At 41.6% G+C, this 20,598-nt stretch overlaps 1 protein-coding gene across 2 annotated transcripts in view; it reads right to left on the bottom strand.

Moving 5' to 3' along the window:
- HTR4 (5-hydroxytryptamine receptor 4) overlaps positions 1-457 on the bottom strand; it is a 104,388-nt gene extending 103,931 nt beyond the window's left edge. For both annotated transcript variants that reach the window (XM_013953688.2, XM_013953690.2), the window contains exon 1: positions 431-457. In XM_013953688.2, the coding sequence (XP_013809142.1) occupies positions 431-456 (26 nt within the window). In that variant the 5' untranslated portion in view covers position 457. The remainder of the gene's footprint in view (positions 1-430) is intronic.
- Between the last annotated feature and the right edge of the window lie 20,141 nt (positions 458-20,598).

The following is a 20,598-nucleotide window of genomic DNA, read 5'->3' as shown; positions in this document are numbered from 1 at the left end:
GTCAGACCTACTCATTGTCTGTCTCCAACAGTGGCATATAGCACATATTACCGAAAAAATATAAGGTCAAGGTTAATACAATGTCATACCTCCCTCCTGGTATAGACACCATGTTCCCATTCATTTGTGGTTCGGGCATTGGCTAAGCCAGTGTTTCTCTGTACCTCTTGGTGTTGATGAACTGTTAGATTTTCCTTCTATGAATTTTGAATGCAAATGATGAAATGCATATTGGGGAAATCAGAAATAGAAGGTTTTTTTAGTGTCTTTAGAGGAAGGAAGGAAAAGACTGTAGAGAAAATTGTCTGATGTCAGCAGCTTAATTCCCTTTACAGAGAAAGAGAAAGAGCAATAGCATAAGCATCTAACTATACTTCTGGTATTAAAAAGTAAAGATAAATTTCATTAAGCAAAATGCAGTTTATCCTACCTCACATTAACATCAAGTTCTTCCATCACAGGCAATAGGCATAGGGAGCTGGGAGTTCAATGCCCATAGAAGAGATCTTGTCCTGCAGTGGAGAGAGTTAGAAAGGACAGTTATAAATTAAAGGATCTTTCATGGGTGCATGTCTACCCCAGTGAAGAAACCCCCATATACTTTGTTTTCCCCCCTCTGGCCTCGCTTCTCTTGAAAACAGATTATGTAGACATGTCAAAATGAAATCATACCTTTGCAAAGAATTTTCATGACACAGTTTTCTTTGTTATCTCCCTGGACATATTTGTATCTGACAATGCTAAGGTACACGAAATCAAGTTGAAATATCAGACAACCCATTTATGACTCTGTATACAAGATCCATTCATGCCTAACACAGGGCTAACAGAGTACTTCAAGGTCCAGATGGGACACTGGCTCTACTGAAACTAATGACAAAATTCCCACTTGTATGAGTGAAGTCAGGTCTTCACCTGGAAGCTAAGATCAACCTTTAATCCATCCTATGTTCATCTAAGTATGATGTAGTTCACAGTTTAAGCTTTGGTCTCCTTGACTAGCTGGTTCATGAAAGAAATGTCTGGGTGTTTTAGCATTCCCTGCCGACCGTGGCCACCTGCGAATAGGCAGTGATGTGTGTGAAGCTCTCTGAGCTGACCCCAGCAAGTCCACATTGAACAGTACCTTGTCCTGTCTTGTGGACCTAGCTCAGGATCAGATGAAATACAGCTGGATGAATGTGATGCTGCTGCTTTAGCTATGTTATGCAATGTCAGGTCCCAAAGCACATAAGGAGAGGAAGCACATAAGCCTTCTCCGCAAATGAGATGCTCAACGTGCTCCCAAAGCTTTCTGAAATTTCCCACAACTGCTGCTTCACAGACCCCTCCAGGTAAGTTCTTGGATTTAGATACCATAGGATTGCTTCAGCTGCAGCCAGCTAGAAAAATACCATAGTAACTGCTACACTGGCACAGAAAAAAGGCTCCTCTGGCCTGGTACTCATTTCTACAGTGGTCAGGAACAGTTGCTTAGGAGAAAGTCTTAAGAAACAATGCACAGGATACAAATGATATCTAACACTGTATCTGTCACAGTACTCTGCAGACATCTTGTTTTACTTGCTAAGTAGAAAAAAAATCTCAGTCTGTCTCGTCTCTTCTCATATGGAAGCAGCCCCTTCCCTCTGGTTAACAGAAAGAATTACTAGAGAACTAATTTCAAGAGACCTGAACCCAAAGCATCATACCCTGTGCCCACCGCATATCATGCTGTACCCAGTTAGCTCTGGGTCCTGGTGTGGAAAAGAGCACACAAAAAAGCACTATTTACCAATCCATCCTGTCTTTTGTTCTGCAAATGAAAATCTCATTGTCCTCAGAGGAATCTATATGTATTGTCAAAGATTCTCACAGCTGAAATAGTCTTAATTCTAGAAATAAACACAAGCAACATAAATCAGTAACACAGGCACCATTCCTGAGATGTTTGTCAAGAGCCAACTTTAAGAAGTTTATGAAAATATATGTTGCAGTGCTGGTGATATTGAGGAGCTGTATAGTGTGATATAAGTGACCTCTTCCAGCCCATGCTTAGATGCTCCCATGCAAAATGATACGCAACAGCACACACATATGTAAGTTGTATTGGAACTGAGTAGAGGACTAAGACTGTTCATGATAACTTCCAAGCTTTCAAAATTTAAAATAGTTTAAATACAATCAGCTGAAGAAGGCTTGCAAAACCTGGATGTGAAAGACAAGTGAGAATGCTTGGTAAATTAGCTTCTCTTTTTACATGAAATTAAAACATTGACTTACCACTAAATTAAAATAGGTTTCCTATGATACTATATTGATTGTACAGCCTTATGAATACTTAATAGCAGTACTGTAATTACAAAAACTAAATGATTTGAGCTCAGGCTAAAGCAAATGTACTTAGTAACACTAAGTGTTATAAATATTAATGGGATTTTTAATTCTATCAAAATTCCATCATGACTCCAAAGAAATAAATATACCACACTAATAAAGACTTTGAGCATCTGCTGCTATTGATCCAGTGGAAAAAAAAATGGGATAAGTTTCTGGGATCACATGTTCAAAATATATTCTCAACTCTTCAGACTGCTGATTGCCCCTTGTGTTGTGTCTGTAGAGAGCCAAGTACAATGGTATCACTGTGGCACTATTAATAATAAAGCAAATAAAAGTAATGTCATTGTGGTTTCTTAGATTCAAAGAAAAGATTGTAATAATGTTGACTCAGACTTCCTGGATGTAATGCCAGGTTTGCACTGTAAGTGAACACCCACTATCCAGGCCTGATTCAGTGTTTACCAGTACTAGTACTTCAGTATGTATACACATATGTTTTATATGATGTTTTATCTGAGTGTGGAAACCTACAGAATTTGGCAACTATTTATAGTTTAAGCCTACAAATGGTTTTTCTAATGGGACTTTGGAATGTGATGACTTAAAGACCACCACTTCATTTTGCAAATATAAGGTAACAGGCACAGAGTTTCTGATCAAGTCACCTCTGCCTCTGTACAAACTGACCTCCAATTTCAATTTGAAATAACAATATGAATATGAAACAGAGCACTCAATAGATTGCAGTCAAAATGCAAGAAATCTCAACCCTTCTCTGCCTGCCAACACACTTTATGAACACTAGTTAGTTCTGCCTTATAGCATCCTTTGACAACAAGTCATCTTCTGTTTTTACTGTGGAGGAAACAGAGGCACAAAGAGCTTGTCTGAACCCACTGAGACGATTCAGAGCAGAGGAAAAACCAGCTACTGGACATAATATATGGATATTAAACTGATCTTCCCTTTGCTTCAGTATTGGGATTTAAGAGTCTCTTGGGAAACTTTCTGAAACAAACAAAATTCATAATTTCAGCATAATCAAAATTCTCATCGATCTATGTTCTTACTTGCACATCAAAATGTGATTTCTCATGTATGCACCAGAGTTTCTGTTCCTTCAGTCACAGTGAGCATGAGATGCTTAAAAACACAGGGAAACTTTTTGTTTTCCATTAAGATTTTCTTCAGCTTTTTTGTGTTTTCTTACATAGCAGAAATAACATGTTTGGTACAAAACAGAAAAAAATGAAGGTGTTAAGGATTTTAATGAAACTAGGAGTTTCGTCCAAAAATATCCAATCACCTCTTGCTGTGCTGTTATGTGTGTTTATGACATCCATCCCATATAGTGTGTGAGTCATTCATCACATTTCTAGTATTTCACCTCATGTAAAATTTATTTGTTCCATGACATTTTCCAATATTCCTAAATTTTACAACTCTGAAAAAGTTTTAAAAATCCTTTTAAACATTTTTTCAACAAATATATTATCTTTTCTCCATAAATATGGGCCCAAGCAACAACCAAGTCTGAAACAGCAATGCATTTAAAGCGCCACGCTGCACAGCTCTCCAGGATTAGGAGCATCATATCACTGTACAAGAGAGACCTGCAGTGTTTTCGAGACTGTTGGCACTTTCGTCTTTCCCCACGTGATGAAGCATATAATGAACATACGTGATTGTTTTAGGGTCCTTTCATTATTATTTAGCTTTTGTGGCCTTTTCCTTACTGGATCTTACAATTGAATCATCCTTTTTCTTCCTCTCCCCATTACAACACAATGGTTAGTTTTGCAGTAGTTGGAGTTCCAATAAAGAAAGAAAAACGACGCCAATACCATCAACTAAAAAAAACCCCTCCCTAACAGTTGTTCTGTAAATATATCTGGCTCACATAGAGGATCTGGTGCTACTCTTTGTTATTAAAGTGATTACTCATACTCAATTAAGAAGCTGTTCTCTGCCTCTGAAAGATAACATAGAATTCCTAACTCAAGCCTTATATCACGCAGACCATCGTTATCTTCTCTGCAGTTCAGAGAGAGATCTCTGCTGCTGTGTCCGACAGAGGCTATGGGCACACTGGAACTGTAGGCACCTTCAGCCACATCAGAGTTGCTCCTTTTGCAGCACGTGAATGTCTAATTTCCAATGGCTCGTGAGCAGTCTCTGCATCACAGCATCTGCTGAGGGAAACGGTCCTGGAAAGCCAAGGCCTTCCTCCGTCCTCTCCAGGACGCCACCTCAGGCTTGCTGAGAACTGCCCCGCTCACCACGGTGGCAATGGCCAGGAAACAGAAGCTGGGCTCCCAGTCTCGTGTCTAATTTAGAACTGATTTTTAGTTTCTAGCATAGCCTCCTTTCTCAGATACAGGCCTTTTGGAAGAGGCAGGCCGAGTCTCCTCACCCATTGGATACTTCTCAAAAGGAGTCTTCTTGTATGTGTTTCTTTGGATTTGGTACCAGGAACTGCAATGAAATGATCACCACAGTAATTTGCTTAGGGACATCAGTAACCAGCCACCCCAGGCCAAGGCTAAGGTGATGTTTCTCCAAAGCTATTACTATGAGGGGCTACGTTAAGGAAGAGTGAAGAGAGATGAAACAGTTTCATTCTTTCAAGTGTCAGCACAGAAAGTAATTTTGATAACTCCCACAAGACAAAGGAAAAATTTCAGTGATTTTGTGTTTCAGAATTCAGCTTGGGGTCATTTTGTTTGCTTTATTGTTCCACAGAAATTTGTTATTTTAATGTGCACTAAGGTTACACACAACCTGTATCATTATGTTATCACAAAGATCTCTATACCCACTGAAACATTCTGTTACTTTTATTCTATACTTATAAAGGAATATTTAGTTGGTCATATCACTCCATTGAAATGGGAAAATGGCAGCAGTGCATGCTAATGCTGTGGAATAATGTGGAAATCAGAAAAAAATAGAGCTTAAAATATTTTAACGTAATTTTAGAATTAAAAAAAAAATCAAACTTGGAATTTTTAAACTAAAAAAGACCTTTGCAAAGACCTATTCCCCCAAAGAAACTTGACTGAAATCGGTACTCTTGGCAATATTTTCACTTCAGCAAAACCCAAAACTTTTTAGTGAAAAGAGATTTGGGCACAGCATCTCCATCACGCTTGACAGGACAGCTCCATAGACTTGTCTTGTGAGGCACAAACTCCTCATCTTATTTTATTCTCTGCTGATCACTGCTACTACAAAAGAGCAAGACACTTATACCACACATATATGACTTGTCCTAATCACCACTGACTGCACAGGAGACTGGCACTGACTTGGGAAAAGCAATCTAGTAATACCTCTCAGCAAGGCTGCATTGATGGCATCCAGGGAAATCAGAAACCATCCATCTGTCCAGACAAGATCTGCTGCACCACTTGTACCTCACTCCTTCACCTGGTACACCACTATGTCACCTTCTCAGATGCCACCCTCCCTCTGCACCTTTTCCCCTCAGCCCCATGGTGATGGGGGTAAGCAAGGGAAATCCAAACAAGCAGATGGATAAACCAATGCATCTTCCCAACCAAGCCGTAGGGACTCATGGGGAAACTTTATTCAGGAGCTTTAAGATACAAATCAAGGATTCACTTCTCAAAGACCATAGTGATCTGGCAGCCAGCAGAGCTAATCATGTGCCTTACCTGACCACAAAGTCACCTGCTCTACGTGGTGGCCCTTGTTGATTCTGCTGCTGGGAGCTTTGGTAAGGATGAAAGTGTCCTACCAGATGACAATAGCTAAACCATTCTTGCAAGACATGCAAGGCATTGATTAACTGAGACACACATTTTTCATCTAATTTATTTCCATCCCACTCAAGCACTATCTAGTTCCACTTTCTGTCACTGCTGAGCTGATGATAACAGAAAAGTTGAATCATTCTCCTGAAAACTTACACTTCCATTTCCTGCATTGCTAGATTGTGCTCCTTCATAATTTGCAAGACTTTAAATGAAGTGGCATCCAGGCTGGAGCGAGCAGTCTGAAAAGCCCATTTCATTTTACCTGCAGATCCATATTACTATGCCTTTCCTTCTGCACTACTGAACTACAGAGGAGGGGTGGGGTTGTAAAAGAGGGACCAGACTTAAACTCTGGGTCTGCCTCCTGCTCTCTGTGAGGTATTGGACTAACCACTACAGTTCTCTGACTTCACTCTTCTCTTTGTAAATAAGGTAAAAAGGTATAAATAAAGTAAAAAATTGATCTTTTCCCTCATTTTTTTCTGAGTCTTGTCTATTCAGAGCAGAGTGTGGTATGCAGTGACAATGACTTGGTGCAACCTGACTTCAGTGTAGCTGTCCTGCAGGCACCCATTACTGCTGGAGAACACCCAGCAGTGTGCTAATAAGAACCTGCCATAGATGTTTAGAAGACCTGTTAGGCATTCCTCTAGAAAAGGTTATTATCCACGTATAGTGGACAAAGTACAAATTGTTTGAAATACAGGGATATAACTTTTGTCTAATTGTGATTCCTGATTGAGCCATTGCCCCATTCCTCCCACATTTCTTATTTGGGGTTGTGATTTTTATTGTAGTTCATCTCCATCATTATTAGAGAAACAGAAGTTGTTAACAGAGGTCAAGTGGGCAAGACCTTCCCAGGTTACATTAAAATGATACCTTGCAGTGACAGTCACCTCAATCCAAAGATAATTTCATGCTCATCACTGCAGAGCAGTCTAAAACTCTCCTCACAGTGTTGCAAGAGAATATCCTCTTCCAGCTCAATACTTGAGGAATAGGAAATAGTAGAGTGATCTTACTTATTCAGCTTCTAGATAAAATAGCTCCATTTCCACTATCCATTTGTGATAAAGTTATTTCCCCCTCCCACAACACTCCTTGCCTTCTCTGTCATTGCTGTGGCTCTTTTCTCCCCAGAAAAGACAAAGTTGCTAAGAAGTCCCTCACTTGTCAGCCAGAGACAAATTGCTGGACTGATTTTGAAAGAATGTCATTCCAGCAGGTTAAAAGGCAGCACTTTGCTTAAATGGGAAAAAATAAAAAGATAGAATTGATACTTCACCTGAAAAAGAAAACAGAGTCCAGCTTTAAATAGAAAAAGACATAAGAAAGTTCTTTCACTGAAAGGCTATTTTACAAAATGACTCTTTAAACTCATGGAGAGAGTCTCTGTCTTAAAATCCAAACCGCAGGTGCTAAGTTTAACTGGCTCATATTCCACTGACACAGGAGCCACAGACGGCATACAGGTCACAGAGGAAATGAGCACCTTGTCCCAGAGTATTTGCAGACAGACAGGCTTTTCTTCATTGTCAAGTCTGGCATCCACAGCCTGTCAGTCATCACCTCCACGCCTTTTCAACCTTACCACTAAGTTATTCTGCACTTTCAAAAAGAAAAGTTTAAAGTCTACATTTGGGTACCAAAATAATAACAATACACCCCCAAACTCACAGCTGTTCCTTTGGAAAGGATGTGTGGATGCAATTCTGCCTGCCTGTTCTCTTTGATCAGATCCAGCCTAAGAGGTCCCTGCATTGACAGTATATAACATAAATACTCTGAGACCCTCTGCCAAACACCTTACAAGAGTTCTGTTGGCTGGCTAAGCCCAGAATTGACACCTTGTGCCATGCTTCATCTCCTAAATTGCAAAGGCTCACAAATTGAAGTCTTTTTACATGCATATGATATTCTCAGTCTTGGGCTATAAGAAATTGTCATCTTTTGCTTGCACATAAGAGATATCCATTATGTGTGTGCCAGTAATAGCAAAAAATATCACATAAGTATTTCCCTTGGTTTCACGATTTCATCCTTTTGAGGAACACTAAAGCAAAATTTATTTTAGAGTTTTCAGTAACATTAAATGCAAAACAAAACTTGTATTTTCTATGGACTGTTCAAGGGTGACTTTCTTCTGGTCCAGAGGCATTTTCATGACATCTTTGTGTGTACCAATCCATGTTTGTATAAGAGCTCCAAGGAAAGAAAACAGCTACAAAACTTAAGGCATTATTTACTGTGACATTATTATTATGAAATTTCAAACCCCCCTGCTCTCACCATTAGCAATTACTATCAGTTGGTAATCAAAATGCTCTAAGGCTTTTCCTGCAATATCACACCCTCAGGGCAGGAAACCATTAGAAACATCCACCCTGAAACTATGGGTATCTTAAAAGGACCAAGATACAGTAAGAGATATCAATCAGTAGCTGAAGGAAAGAAGAGGGGGCTGAGTTCAGCAAGTGCATCAGAAATGAGGACGGAAACAGTAGATGGGCATGATTTCCATGACAGTATCACAGAATCGTTTTTGTGCTGATAAGGACAAGCCACAATGCTCATCACCACAAAGGAGTAAAAAAGGCAGTATAGCGCAGGCTTCCAAGTAGCTTTTTGGGAGAGCCGTATGTGTGTCTGAAGGGGATTTGTACAGGGCTACCATGTTTCGTTCTTGCTCACCTGTCATAAAATTTCCCCATAATTCACTGTAAACTTGCCCTTCTTAGCACACATGCTTTCCAGCTACTTTGTTCTCAGCACAACATCACAGACCCAGGGTATGGAAATCCATGCCCGAGAAAGGCACTGATTGACTGCAATCACAGAAAGCCCAATTAAACATAACACACAGTGGAGAAACGTGCAATATATACATTAGGAAAAATGGAAATCCTTCAGCCTAGAAATAGGCATGGCAATCCTGAAGGGAAATCACAGCCTGCGAGAGGACTCATGTTCATTAATTCGGCACTTCTGCGTCTAGTGATGGGTGCGCATGCACGGCGACCCAAAGCTCGCTGCAGCTGAGAGCTGCTCTGCACTTTGTCTGATAACCTTGCTTTTACCAATTCTCTAATAAATTATTAGCCAGGATATTGCCCTCCAACTGAAAATGAATTTTACTTAGAGACAAGTGCGGATGGTCTCACGGCAGAGGTTAGCGCATTTTGTAACACGTACACCAGGCCGAGCGCAGGGAGCGATGTGCAGTGACTGTGCCACTCAACGTCAACCCGCCGGCGCTACCAACCGCAGCTTAAGCAACAGCAGGCTCCCGCCTCTTGTTTAAAGAATTACACTGCTCCCTGCTCCAAAGCAAACAGGAGATGAGCCGTGAAAAAAAGCACATTAACATGGGCATTCGTCTTATCAGGGGAATAAACAGCAGCGTTGTTCTGAGCTCTGCTAATGAGAACACTAGCACTTGCCACCTTGAGCAGCCAAGGAAAAAAGCAGTGAAAGGAAACCTCTCCTTACTGCTATCCAAGTCCTGAAATGTCACCAAAAGAGGCACAAGAGCCTGGAATCACTCCCACTTACAGCATTTTAGTATTTGTTACTACTCTTTGCTCTCCCAGCTGTGCAGACAAGCTTTTTTCACCTGTTTTCTTTCCTGATTCAGATTCCCATGCTGCCTGCAAAACCCACTTGATAGCACTGCGTCATTTGGGCCAAAGAGGGGAAAAATGAGTCAAAACGGATGAGCAAGCCAGGAAAGATTCCTCACTGCACTTTGCAGAACGGAGGCCTCTCTGGCTGACACCACACTGTGGGCACTGATTCATTTGTACCATAACGAAAGGGAGAGTGTAACTTGTATTTTGCACTATCTTCAATTACTGCCCAATTTCCAATATGTATCATTGCGTGGTGGGCATGCACCACTCTCCATCTGTATGTCATGCATGACTGTAACTTTATGGTGTTGGAAGAAAATTTCTCTGCTTCATTTTTATTGCTGCCACGAGATGATTTTGTAGCTTGCGAAACACAAACAGGAAATAACCTCCCGCTCTGAAGCCTCGCACCGTGACACACCAGTCACTGCATTTATGCTTCTGCAATCCCTGAACTTCAGAAGAAATAAGAATATTTTATGGCCTAGGAGTCTTTGTTTCTTGCAATTACTTCTGTGTAGCTATGACTGATGAACTCAGTATGGTTGTGCTCTATTGTTATCTATTGCAATTCCCATTGTGCAAAAGGGTTAGCTTAAGCTCCAGATCTCACCTGTAAAGATCCCCTGTTACTTCTGTCTGACCAAACTGAGCACTGACAGGAAGTTTTGGGGTGCATGTGAGTGAATACATTTGCAGCAGAGGACACCTCACAGAGACTTAGAGGAAAACTTACAAGCCATGGCATGGAAGCCTGGAAGTGCAGAACTTGCCCTCTCCTGCAAATCCTGCCCAAAAGCACCAGCAAACCTGGTCTGAAAATCCCTGGTCATTTACAAACACAGGCAAAGCACTGCCCTCGCTAAAAATTCCCCGACGCTGGGGAGTTAAGACAAGTGAACTAATATAAGCGCAAAGCTGTTGCTGACAGGATCATTTCTCTGAGTGAGGGTGCCCATCTTGCGCAGTTTAGCACATTGCATCTCATTCAACACTTTCCCATTAACTTTCTTGCCTGACTCCAGCAGCCCAGACCCAGGAGTTTCCTGCTACCCCTGGGCTGTAGCATAAAGCTACACAACTCCGCACAACATTTTAAAAATGAAGCATAGACAAAGTCTCCAGAGCTTTGCACCGCAGATATACGTAGCTAACTCAATCGACTCATGCCTCTGCTGCTATTTCTTCACACTCCATTAAAAGATGACAGATTCTGCAGATTGAAAACTGGCTGAGCATATTTATCTTAAACCTGCTCTGCCTCTGGCTCACTTAAAAAACTAGTTATTTGAGGAGCAAGCTAAAATGATCCCAACCCCAAGAGACCATGCATTTCTCCAGATCTGTACAAGATACTTAAAGGACTCAGGCATCATCTTTTCTGGTTAAGAAGCTACTATCACCAGGGAAAGTCAAAAGGTTAATTAATTACTTTTTAGAAAGAGGAAGATGATCTGAAAGGGAATGTGTTAAAATACTTTCTTAGCACATAGGCTCTGATCTTATCTAGGGAAAAGCTTGCTAACATTTCAGATCAGTAGTAGGACTACTTTGAGAAGATTATAGGCATTTACACACTGGAGAAAAAAAAAGCAGAGAGAGACTTACTCTGACAGCAATTAGAGGGGAACAACCACAGAATGCAATTTTTCTTAGGAAAAAACAGTTAAAACAATTGCTGCAGGCTCAGTACTCAGCCACTAACCAAACTGCTTTGTGCTGCTGCTCTAGCAGCCGTGCTGCTGCCCTTGTGCCACCAGCCACAATCCAGGGTGAAGAGGGGGCCTCAAGGAGAGACTGTACCTTAGCTACTGTCTCCACCAGACTCCCTTACTGCTGTCTTCACCAGTCCATCTTCCCAGGTGGAGGCTATAAGTGACCAATCAACGAGCAGGAGCTTGTGAGTCACACTCCGTCCTGCTGAGCTATAAACGGGAGCTTGAGCTCAGGAGCTGTAGGGTAGCATCAGAGTTGTGGCTTGGGTTGAGCAGAAAGTAGGCTTGGTGCTTCTCTGATGCTTAGGAAGTGCTTTTCCCTATCGAACTGTGCTGAGTGTTGCACCTCTGAAACACAGCCTAGGTACCCAGCTTTTTTAAAACTAAATTACCAAACTACTGAATCCTTCCCAGGTTACCAAAAGCAAAAAAACAAAATGAACTTGGGGCTATGTGACCTTGAGGGTTGCCCCCTGAGGTCATTGTTTGGTGGGCTAAAACTGCAAGCCTTATGCCATTCCTGATGGGAAGAGGGAAAAGATAAATAACCTCACAGGACAAGCTGCTTTTGAACAGCTATTTCCAAAGTAATAATGACAGGGCATGCTTTATGTGGGCTCATCAGCCAGATTTTCCAGGTAAAAGGAGCAGTCAAGACACTGACTCTGGCATCAGGCACCTGGCAGGTACAAGATGTCATGCAGCTCATTTTCAATCGTTTCATAAAGCATGGTTATTTCTACTGCCACACGTACTTTCACCAAGTGCATTTTTCTAAATCTGCCCATTTCAGGCTGCTGGTTCCTGAAAAATGATCTCAGGCTGGTTTCTGTCAGGTCTCTACTCCGTACCTTGCGCCATAGCTTGCCTGCAGTTGCCTCATTTTGTGTTGCTGGTGAAGGGCAGGTTTCCTAATCCCTCCGTCCTCCTTAGCCCTGCAGGGGATCAGCAGACCCCCAAGGGAAGGAATGAACTGAAAATCTGGCAGCACTAAGCACAGAAGGCTTCATCCCTCGTTTCTGGCAGTACTGCAGATTCTCTTGGATGTGTGTCTCAATGCAGATGAGATCAGCCAAAGCATGAGGCAAGTCACCCCAGACCAAGCAGCTAAACCTATGTGAACGTCAGCTGTGCAGGGCTGGCTCTGTGGGTTATCCTCCATCCCGCTGAATCGCACAGAAGAGATGAGCGCAAGTGCGTTCAGCCATGGACATTGGGGTGCTAGACTAAGAGGAAATGTTCACTGAAGTAAGAAGCGGTGAGAGTGGCAGTTGCTCTTCATGTTTCTGACATGTAAATAGAAAAAAAGCCAGAACAGGAATATATTAAGAGACAGATGTGTGTATTAAAGAGTTTAGACAATGTCTAATGTTTTTAACAAAGCTGAAAACTATGAGCTAAAACAGAGGGAACAATGTAGAGAGTGATAACCACAGGGTCACAGTCCTGCAGCACAGAGGAGCCTCAGCCAACAGCCCTGTAAGGAGGCATGGGTCAGAAGTCACAGCTGTGTAGCATTTTCAAAAAATATTATAAAGAGAAGAGAGGGGAAGTTGGGAGCTGTGGTTATATATTAAAAGGTAGGAAATGGTCTGAACTTATAGTCAGCAGCAACAGTTGAGTAAAAATCTGTAGACTGAAGATCAAGTTGATTTTGAGTATATTAGGAAGAAAAGAAATATTAGAAGTTATGCTGATCAGCTGGAAAATGGTAGAATTGTTGACCATGATTCAGAAAAAGCAGACATAGCCAGAAAACACTTCTGTTCTATTTTTGGGAGCCATATTATGTGGTGATGAACTCTTCCATTCCAGCAGAGATTAAACAAAATGTTAAACAGCAGCTACTAATGCTAAACACTTCAAAATTAGCAAGCCCAGATAATTGCATCTTGTTCTTTAAAAAGGATTTTGAGAGAGCTGGGTGAAGAACTTTATATATGGCTGATCTTGATTTTCAGTAAACTTGGACTATCAGACTGAGAGAAAAAATGTACCAATATTTTGAAAGAATAAAGGGGATAATCTAGGTAATTATAAGCCTATCGATCTGAGTCTGATCTCCAGCACAATAAAAAAATGCCTTGTAAAGAATATAATTTATCAAGAATTAAAGATGGGAAATAGAATTTGATGAAACAAAGTGGATTAGAGGAGAATAAATCCTGCCCTCTTTATATTTTTGGTAATAAAATTAAGCTTGATCAACAGCAGCAATACTGCTGTAATAAGCTGTTGTGATGTACTCTGATTTCAAAAAAGCATTTGACTTGATATTACATGAGGATCTGAAAACTGGAAATGCTTAGGAGAAAAGCGATGAGACTTATGAAAGAACTGGAAGATAGGTTTTTACTGTAGGATGCTCATGGATAGTAATCTCTTTTGTTTATTCTGGAAGAGGCTGAGGAATGAGTATGTGCTGCAAGTACCTCATCAAGAAACAGAACCCTGGTGAGAGGAGACTATTCAGGTGGCAGAGGACTATCCAGGGGCTGAACGTTGCAGCCAGGAGACTTCAGACAACTAGGAAGATGCACATATTTGACTTGCACTGATTAATCACTGGGACAACTTAGAGATTCACAGATTTTCTGTCATGATCCTGAATTCAAGATTCCTTTTTTTTTTGGGGGGGGGGGAACTAAAATACTCTGTTTTGAACAGGAATTAATCTATAACCCCTGTGATTGTTAGAGGAGATGGTTCTTTCTCATCTTAAAATCTCTGATGCAACAGGGAAAAACATTAGTAGCTTGTCATAGTCAAGCAGCACAGAATGACCAAACAAACTCCTGTTGGGAGGCAAATCTCTGCAGATAATGGCAAGGCAAAATCCATGAACTGGGCTGATGAAGGGAGAACAGAAATGGCAAGCAGCCTGGGACAGTCTGGCTAATGGAGGGGAAAGCTATGGCTGAAAAGATAAAACTGTGATGCAGAGGCATCAGTGGATTCTAGGAGCATCCAAGAGTGTGAAGATTGAGTAATGCAACCAGACTGGTGTGTGCAGCATTTATCTAGTAGTTATTTGCTTCCTCTAGTCACTGCTTTCAGCCCTTCATTCTTTAAACACAGCAAATCATTCAGTGGAAGGAAGATTCAGTAAAAAGCTGTGAACACAGTTAATTGATTGAGATATTCTCTTTCCTTTCACTTATGAAGCACTGCCTGTCTATGCAACAGAAACTTCTGATTTTCAGACAATAGAATTGTGAAAGATGATTCTTAAAATAGCATAAGAAAAAAAAGCCACATGTAAAATATACACTTGTGCTTGAGGAACAGAACTTTCTTTTCACCCATTTTGTAAGGAGAGAAAAGAGTTACTCTTTTGTACCCTATGAGATTTCAAGCTCTTTCAGATGAAATTTATTCACTCTGGAGAGCTGTTTGGAGCTTTTGTTCAAGATTTTGTGCAACTAACAGAGAACCAAGTGCCACTTCAAAGCCTTGTGTTATGATAATTGCTCCGATAAAGGGAGGCAAAGAAAAAGATCTGCATTTTCCTAAACACTCCTAACTGCCTGAAAGCACTTGCCTCCCAAACTAATCCCATACTTACCCCAAATACTTGATGACTTACTGGTGGCATTTAGTAAGAGGTAGCCAGCTGCAACAGACTCTCCAATTATAGCATGACCTGTTGCTAATTACTGTTTGACTAACCCACTGCTGTTGTATTATTGTACTAAATAAATAATATCCACTCTGCTCTCGCAATGTTTACAGAACTAATTTCCCATTCAGCCTTGAGTCAATGCTGTAAACAGTCTCCCATTAAAACCAACTGCCTGCTGTCCAGCCAGCACTGCTCAGTTCAGTTCCCGCGGGGTGTGGGAGCACTGTGGTACACATTAATAGCAAGTGATGTATATAAGTGCTGAGCAAATGTGACAGCCATTGCCTCGGCCAACAAACCGCAAACTCAGCCGAGATCCTCTGGAGCTGAAAGTACGAACTGACGTGGCTGCAGCTAAAGATTTCGAGCACCTCGGAGGTCTGGGGAACAGGCTGGGAATTTTCCAAGTACGATTTTTTCAAGGCAATACAGTGATATTGTTAAACCCCAGATGTTTCATCCCAGTATATGCATTCTGGGTGGATTGTTGGCCAAATCAGGCTGGCAGTCCAGCCCGGCATGCTTTCCAGGCAGTGTCCCGCATGACCTGCTGGGTTCAAGGAGTACAGGGTTTCCAGACTGTCTCCGGGGGAGTCGGGAAGCTCCAGCTCATTTCCAGCCTCTCTGAAGCTCCTGCCACTAGGAGGCCATAAAACCCTGGCTCCCAGATTGCCCAGTTCTCCATTCGGCCTCGACGTCTCAGAGGCCCAATCTCCCACCTCTGTGTGGCCATAGCAGGGACTGCCATGCTCAATTTCATTTGAAAATTTCAAAAATAAATTTTTAAAAATCATTTGAAAGCATCTTGCCATTATTACTTCTGCTTGTGAGAAAATCAGAAACTTCCACTTTTTACTCCCAAATACAAATAATCTCTGACTTCCCAACAGTTGTAACCATCTTGGGATTAGCACAGTCATAGGTGTGTAATACCCTCTTCCCTTACCTCTCCTCATAGGAGAGTATATATTGCAAGAGGATCATAACCAAACAAACTGCACTTTGTCTTTAAAATAGTTGTGAAATTTCGGCCTTGTTTCCCCTTTCTAACAATCTGTTTAAAACTACAATGGGCTAAATACTACAAAAACATTCCACAAATTTGCATTCACATATTTAAACTAATGTTTCTTGGCTCTCTGTGCTCTGTTTTAGGGCTCACTTTTGGTGAATATTCTAGTAAATACATTAACTGGCAAGAAAGCTCATGGGAACAACAGATTTTTAACTGAATATTGTACACTATTCATTATAAGCAAGTTCTGAATTTGCAAGGCAAGGATTGGCAGTGAGCATCTGGTTTAGGCACTAAAACAACCCAACCAGTCAAAGGCATAAACAGTGTGTGACTTGTATGTCAAGTGAAACTGAGTAAAGATAGCTGGAATATTAGCCACGAAAAACCTGGAATGAATGGTCTACAGATTAAAAAGGAAAGAGTTCTGCATCTTGCCAACAAGATTTATCAAAATCATATATCTTCATCTTAAACTGAAATTTCTTAGTCTAAAATCTAAAATTATTCAGTATAAATATATGTATTTAGGCATATACACTCCATAGCTATTGGTAGTGAGGTCTTCCTTATTCTTGAGCTAAACTGCACTTGTGGTACACATTCCTCCTGTGCTAAATGAGTTTGGAGGTTGCAACATGATCAACTTCAGCAAGATGCTGATGGGATGATCAGTGATATTGGGAAGGGGGTTTGGGATCAGGGCATAAGCAGCATCAACAAAGCTCTTTATTTTGAAATTCTGTGATTTTAAACAAGACAAACAGATAAACCAGCTTAAGAATAGACCACAAAGTTGTGTCTCAAAAATATGATATAAAGAGTGCCCTTTAGGATTCATTTTGAGCCAGAAGTCTGATGTGGGGAAAGAGACTCTGCTGGCCATGGAGGTTATGTTTTCTTCTTTTTCATGCTGTCTTTTGTCAACTTTTACTAATAATCTCCTATTTCTGCCTAAGTGTTTGAGCTTAATTCTTTTCTGGTATCAGTACTTGCTCTGCCAAAACTTCATTGTATTTAATATGCATCAGATGATGGGGTCTAAGTGTGACCAGCTCTGAACAATTGCAGGGAATCTGAATTGAGCCATAGGAATAGAAAAGCAAAAGTTGGCAAGTTTCCCTTAAGAAGATGCCGAGGAGGATTCACACCTTGCTCAGAACATCTGTAGGATGCTGCGGCTTCTCTCATTTCTTCTTCATTGTTTCCAGGCGCATATGAGGCAGTACAGTAAGTACAGCAATGTAGAGGACAATTCAGCATAGATCTGCAAATTGTGTAGCTATTTATAACAACACAAAAGTGGCTTTAAAAGTTGCTATTGTGATTTTCTGTCATTTTGTACTCTCTTTATAGAGTATAGGGATACATGATGGTGAAGAAAGAGTAGCTGCAGCCCACAGATGTAGTTTAGTTTTTTGAGACTGCTTTTAAAAACTTCTATGTGGGTGTTTGCAAAAGAGTTTTTATGTTTTCTTCACTGCTAATGAAACAACCAACTTTTATTCATATTTAAACAGTCCATCATGAAGTAAACCAAAAAAAAAAATTACTTATTCTAAGAAGAAGCTGCAGTGTACTACATTAACTAAAACTAAATGTTCTTGTTGTGAAACAAATTCCAGATGTGTCTGCCAGGCTCCTTCCGTCTGAAACTGCAGAAGTGTTTAAGGGTTTACAATACAGCCTGGATACAGAGAAAGCAATTACACTGTTGTTGAAGCAAAGAGAGATAATAGCTTGAGAGGCATTTCTATTCATGGTCCCTGGACATGTTTTGCAGGGTCGGAATAAAAAGTTGGTGAGGGCTTGGTTCACGTGATGCTAGTGGGAAAGTCTAGAGGAAGACCAGAACTCTTCCTCTGCCAGGACTTCTTTAGGCCAAGGGTGGGAGTGGAACTGTGACACCACATGAAAAGCCATAGGGAAAGAGTAAAAATGGAGAGATTGTATGTGCACCCTGCTTACGAATAAAAATGTTTACAAATGTCTGGCCAAGAACTACTGTTGGCAAAAGGGGGCTAAATCACCAAATGGGAAATTCTTTCAGAAGATATCCTCCTCCCTCCATCACCCTCTATGACAAGTATAGGCATATCACAATATATCTGTCTTGTGGGTCATCCACGCCTTTTGGAAAGTAATTTATTCATTCTGTGCCTATTTCCCCTTCCCTCTTTTTTATTTATTGGATTCAAAACTTGTTAGGGATGGGACAGTGCTTAGTACAGGTTTGGCATCTTTGATACTCCAGAAACCAAACAAATGAGAAATAGGCAGACAGCTGTCTGTATGAATCCAGCAGGACATGAGAAGAGCTCTTAGGGCAACCCGCAAGTCCTCCATGAAAGGGGCTGCGGGACCTTTAGCTTCGAGTTCCCATAGCTGCTACTGCTCCTGAATTATGCTATGCTCTTTGTGTGGGGCAGAAGTGAGGGCTCTGATTTTGGCCTCTAGCTCTGCTATGGGGAGGATTATGAATGGGACCTACACAGACAAGGCCATAGGACACCTGTGCTAGCCAGCCAGGCACACCACTCTGGGCTCAGAGAAGCCAGTTCTTGCAGGGAGAAATCTAAGTGCTAATCCAACCCTCAGAAGTGATCCGAGAGCAGGTGGAAACCCTCCCCCTTCTTGGTTCTGACCTGAAACTTTGCAGAGATTGACCCATTCGTGCTCCCTCTGAGGTCTTGCAAGGCCCTACAAGGACTGAGTTTCTTCCTCACAGTTTGTGGTGTAGGAGGTACAAGTCATGAAAGCTGCCGCTGAACATGAGATGACACAGGGTCTGCATTGCAATGTCCTCAGCACAATGGCCTGAATTCCTGGAGCCTGCAGAGGTTCAGCTCAGGGGTGAGAGATGTTGGCATGATGTAGCTGCTGCCAGCACATATCTGCCTGCACACTCCAGAAGTGCCAGGACGAGACCTTTTATGCTCAGTACAAAAGCTTTTTGTTTTGCCATTTGGAGAAGAATGTCCTTCCCTGAGATATTCTCTGTTATCCTGGAGATAGCTCATTCCTGTGGTTCTGGGAGCTTGTTTGTAGATGGGCATCTGGGGAGCACTGCCTACCCTCCGAAAGGGATAGGATTGTTAGCACAGTTGATTTGACCTTCAGTCAGCTTAAATACAGAGAGCTTAAGCAAGCATTATTATAAACTGAATTTTAAAAACCTATTTCCTTGTTTTGTATGTTGTACAAGATGGGAAAGTTATAAATGAATCTGCCTGCAAGGGACAGAAGTGCTGTTTATAACAAAAAGCCTTGCAAGCGTCTGCATGGGTTGCCCTTGGTGCGCACTGAACTGCTCTGGGTGTGCGCTGAGGTGCCCTGGGTGCACACTGAACTATGGAAACTTGAACTGAACTAAGGAAAACCTGGACACACAGAGTCCTTGTCATGGCTAGAGAAGGAAATTAGTAGTAGAGCTGGGATTAGAAATCAGGATTTCCCCACCTTGAGTCTGCACAACATCTGCACTACCAAGAGTTAAAGTCCTATCCTCTTATGAAGATGAAACATGACTCCAGATTTTGGAGCTCCCTTAAGTCACCTGCTGTGCCTTAGTCTCTTATGGTGACCCTATGATCATCAATGGAGAATTGGATGCCATGGTTGCAAAACAGTTTTATTAACACCCTCTAGATAACTGAGCTCAACATGTGACTCCTGAGCCGTTCAGATGTGGTTCCCATATCTGGGCTATGTCGTGTGAATGGTAGCAGAGCTGTGCTGACGGGAGGCTGCTGGCTAATTTGGTTTGTGTCTGGGGTTGCTGAGACCATCATTGCTCTGGGAGCCAGCAATAACAGCTCAGCTCTTCCCAAAGGGGAGAAATGGGACTTCTGGGGAGGCTCTGTCACTGCCTTATGCAAGCCATGCCAGGACTCTCCCTCTATGTGGCTCTTGTGGCTCTGGCCGTACACAGACGGGGGCATGCAGATCCTCCATCAGGTGAACTGGCCACTCTTCTAGAAACGCCACAGAAGAGGTTCCCTGGTGAGGCTCATCTGCCCAGAGCTTCACAGCCGCTGACCCATCTGGGAGATACTTGAAGCTAGTAGGTAAGTTTCATCCCCTAAAATGATAAACTCTGAATGTTCCACATGGGTATGTCACTGGACCCAAAATTACCTTTTTCTTCTGCAATGCAGAGGTGCAGCAGTAAATCTCTGTGTTAAATTGCCACCCAGTGTTAGAGCATGGGATACCAGAATAAACTACCAAAGCCCTCTCACACTGCACAACTGGAATTTATAAATCTTGGTTTATTGTCTGATTCTGATACAAGTCATGCCCTCCAGGCAAACAGTGGTCATAACTCACCCTGGTGTATCAAGCAAGGTCTTTTCAAGTTCAACACCGTCCGACCACATGACTATAAACAAACTGAATACCAGCACAGCTTTTGATGGCTGTAACTGTTAAAATGTTTATTCATTGTGAGCAAATGAATATGTGCTTTGGAAGGGTTATGGATACTAGCACTTGTCTAACTTTGAGAAGCTTT

The sequence above is a fragment of the Apteryx mantelli genome, chromosome 14, assembly GCF_036417845.1.
Source record: "Apteryx mantelli isolate bAptMan1 chromosome 14, bAptMan1.hap1, whole genome shotgun sequence".
Lineage (NCBI taxonomy): Eukaryota > Metazoa > Chordata > Aves > Apterygiformes > Apterygidae > Apteryx > Apteryx mantelli.
The sequence above is the reverse complement of the archived record's forward strand: the minus strand, read 5'-3'. Positions and strand labels throughout refer to the sequence as shown.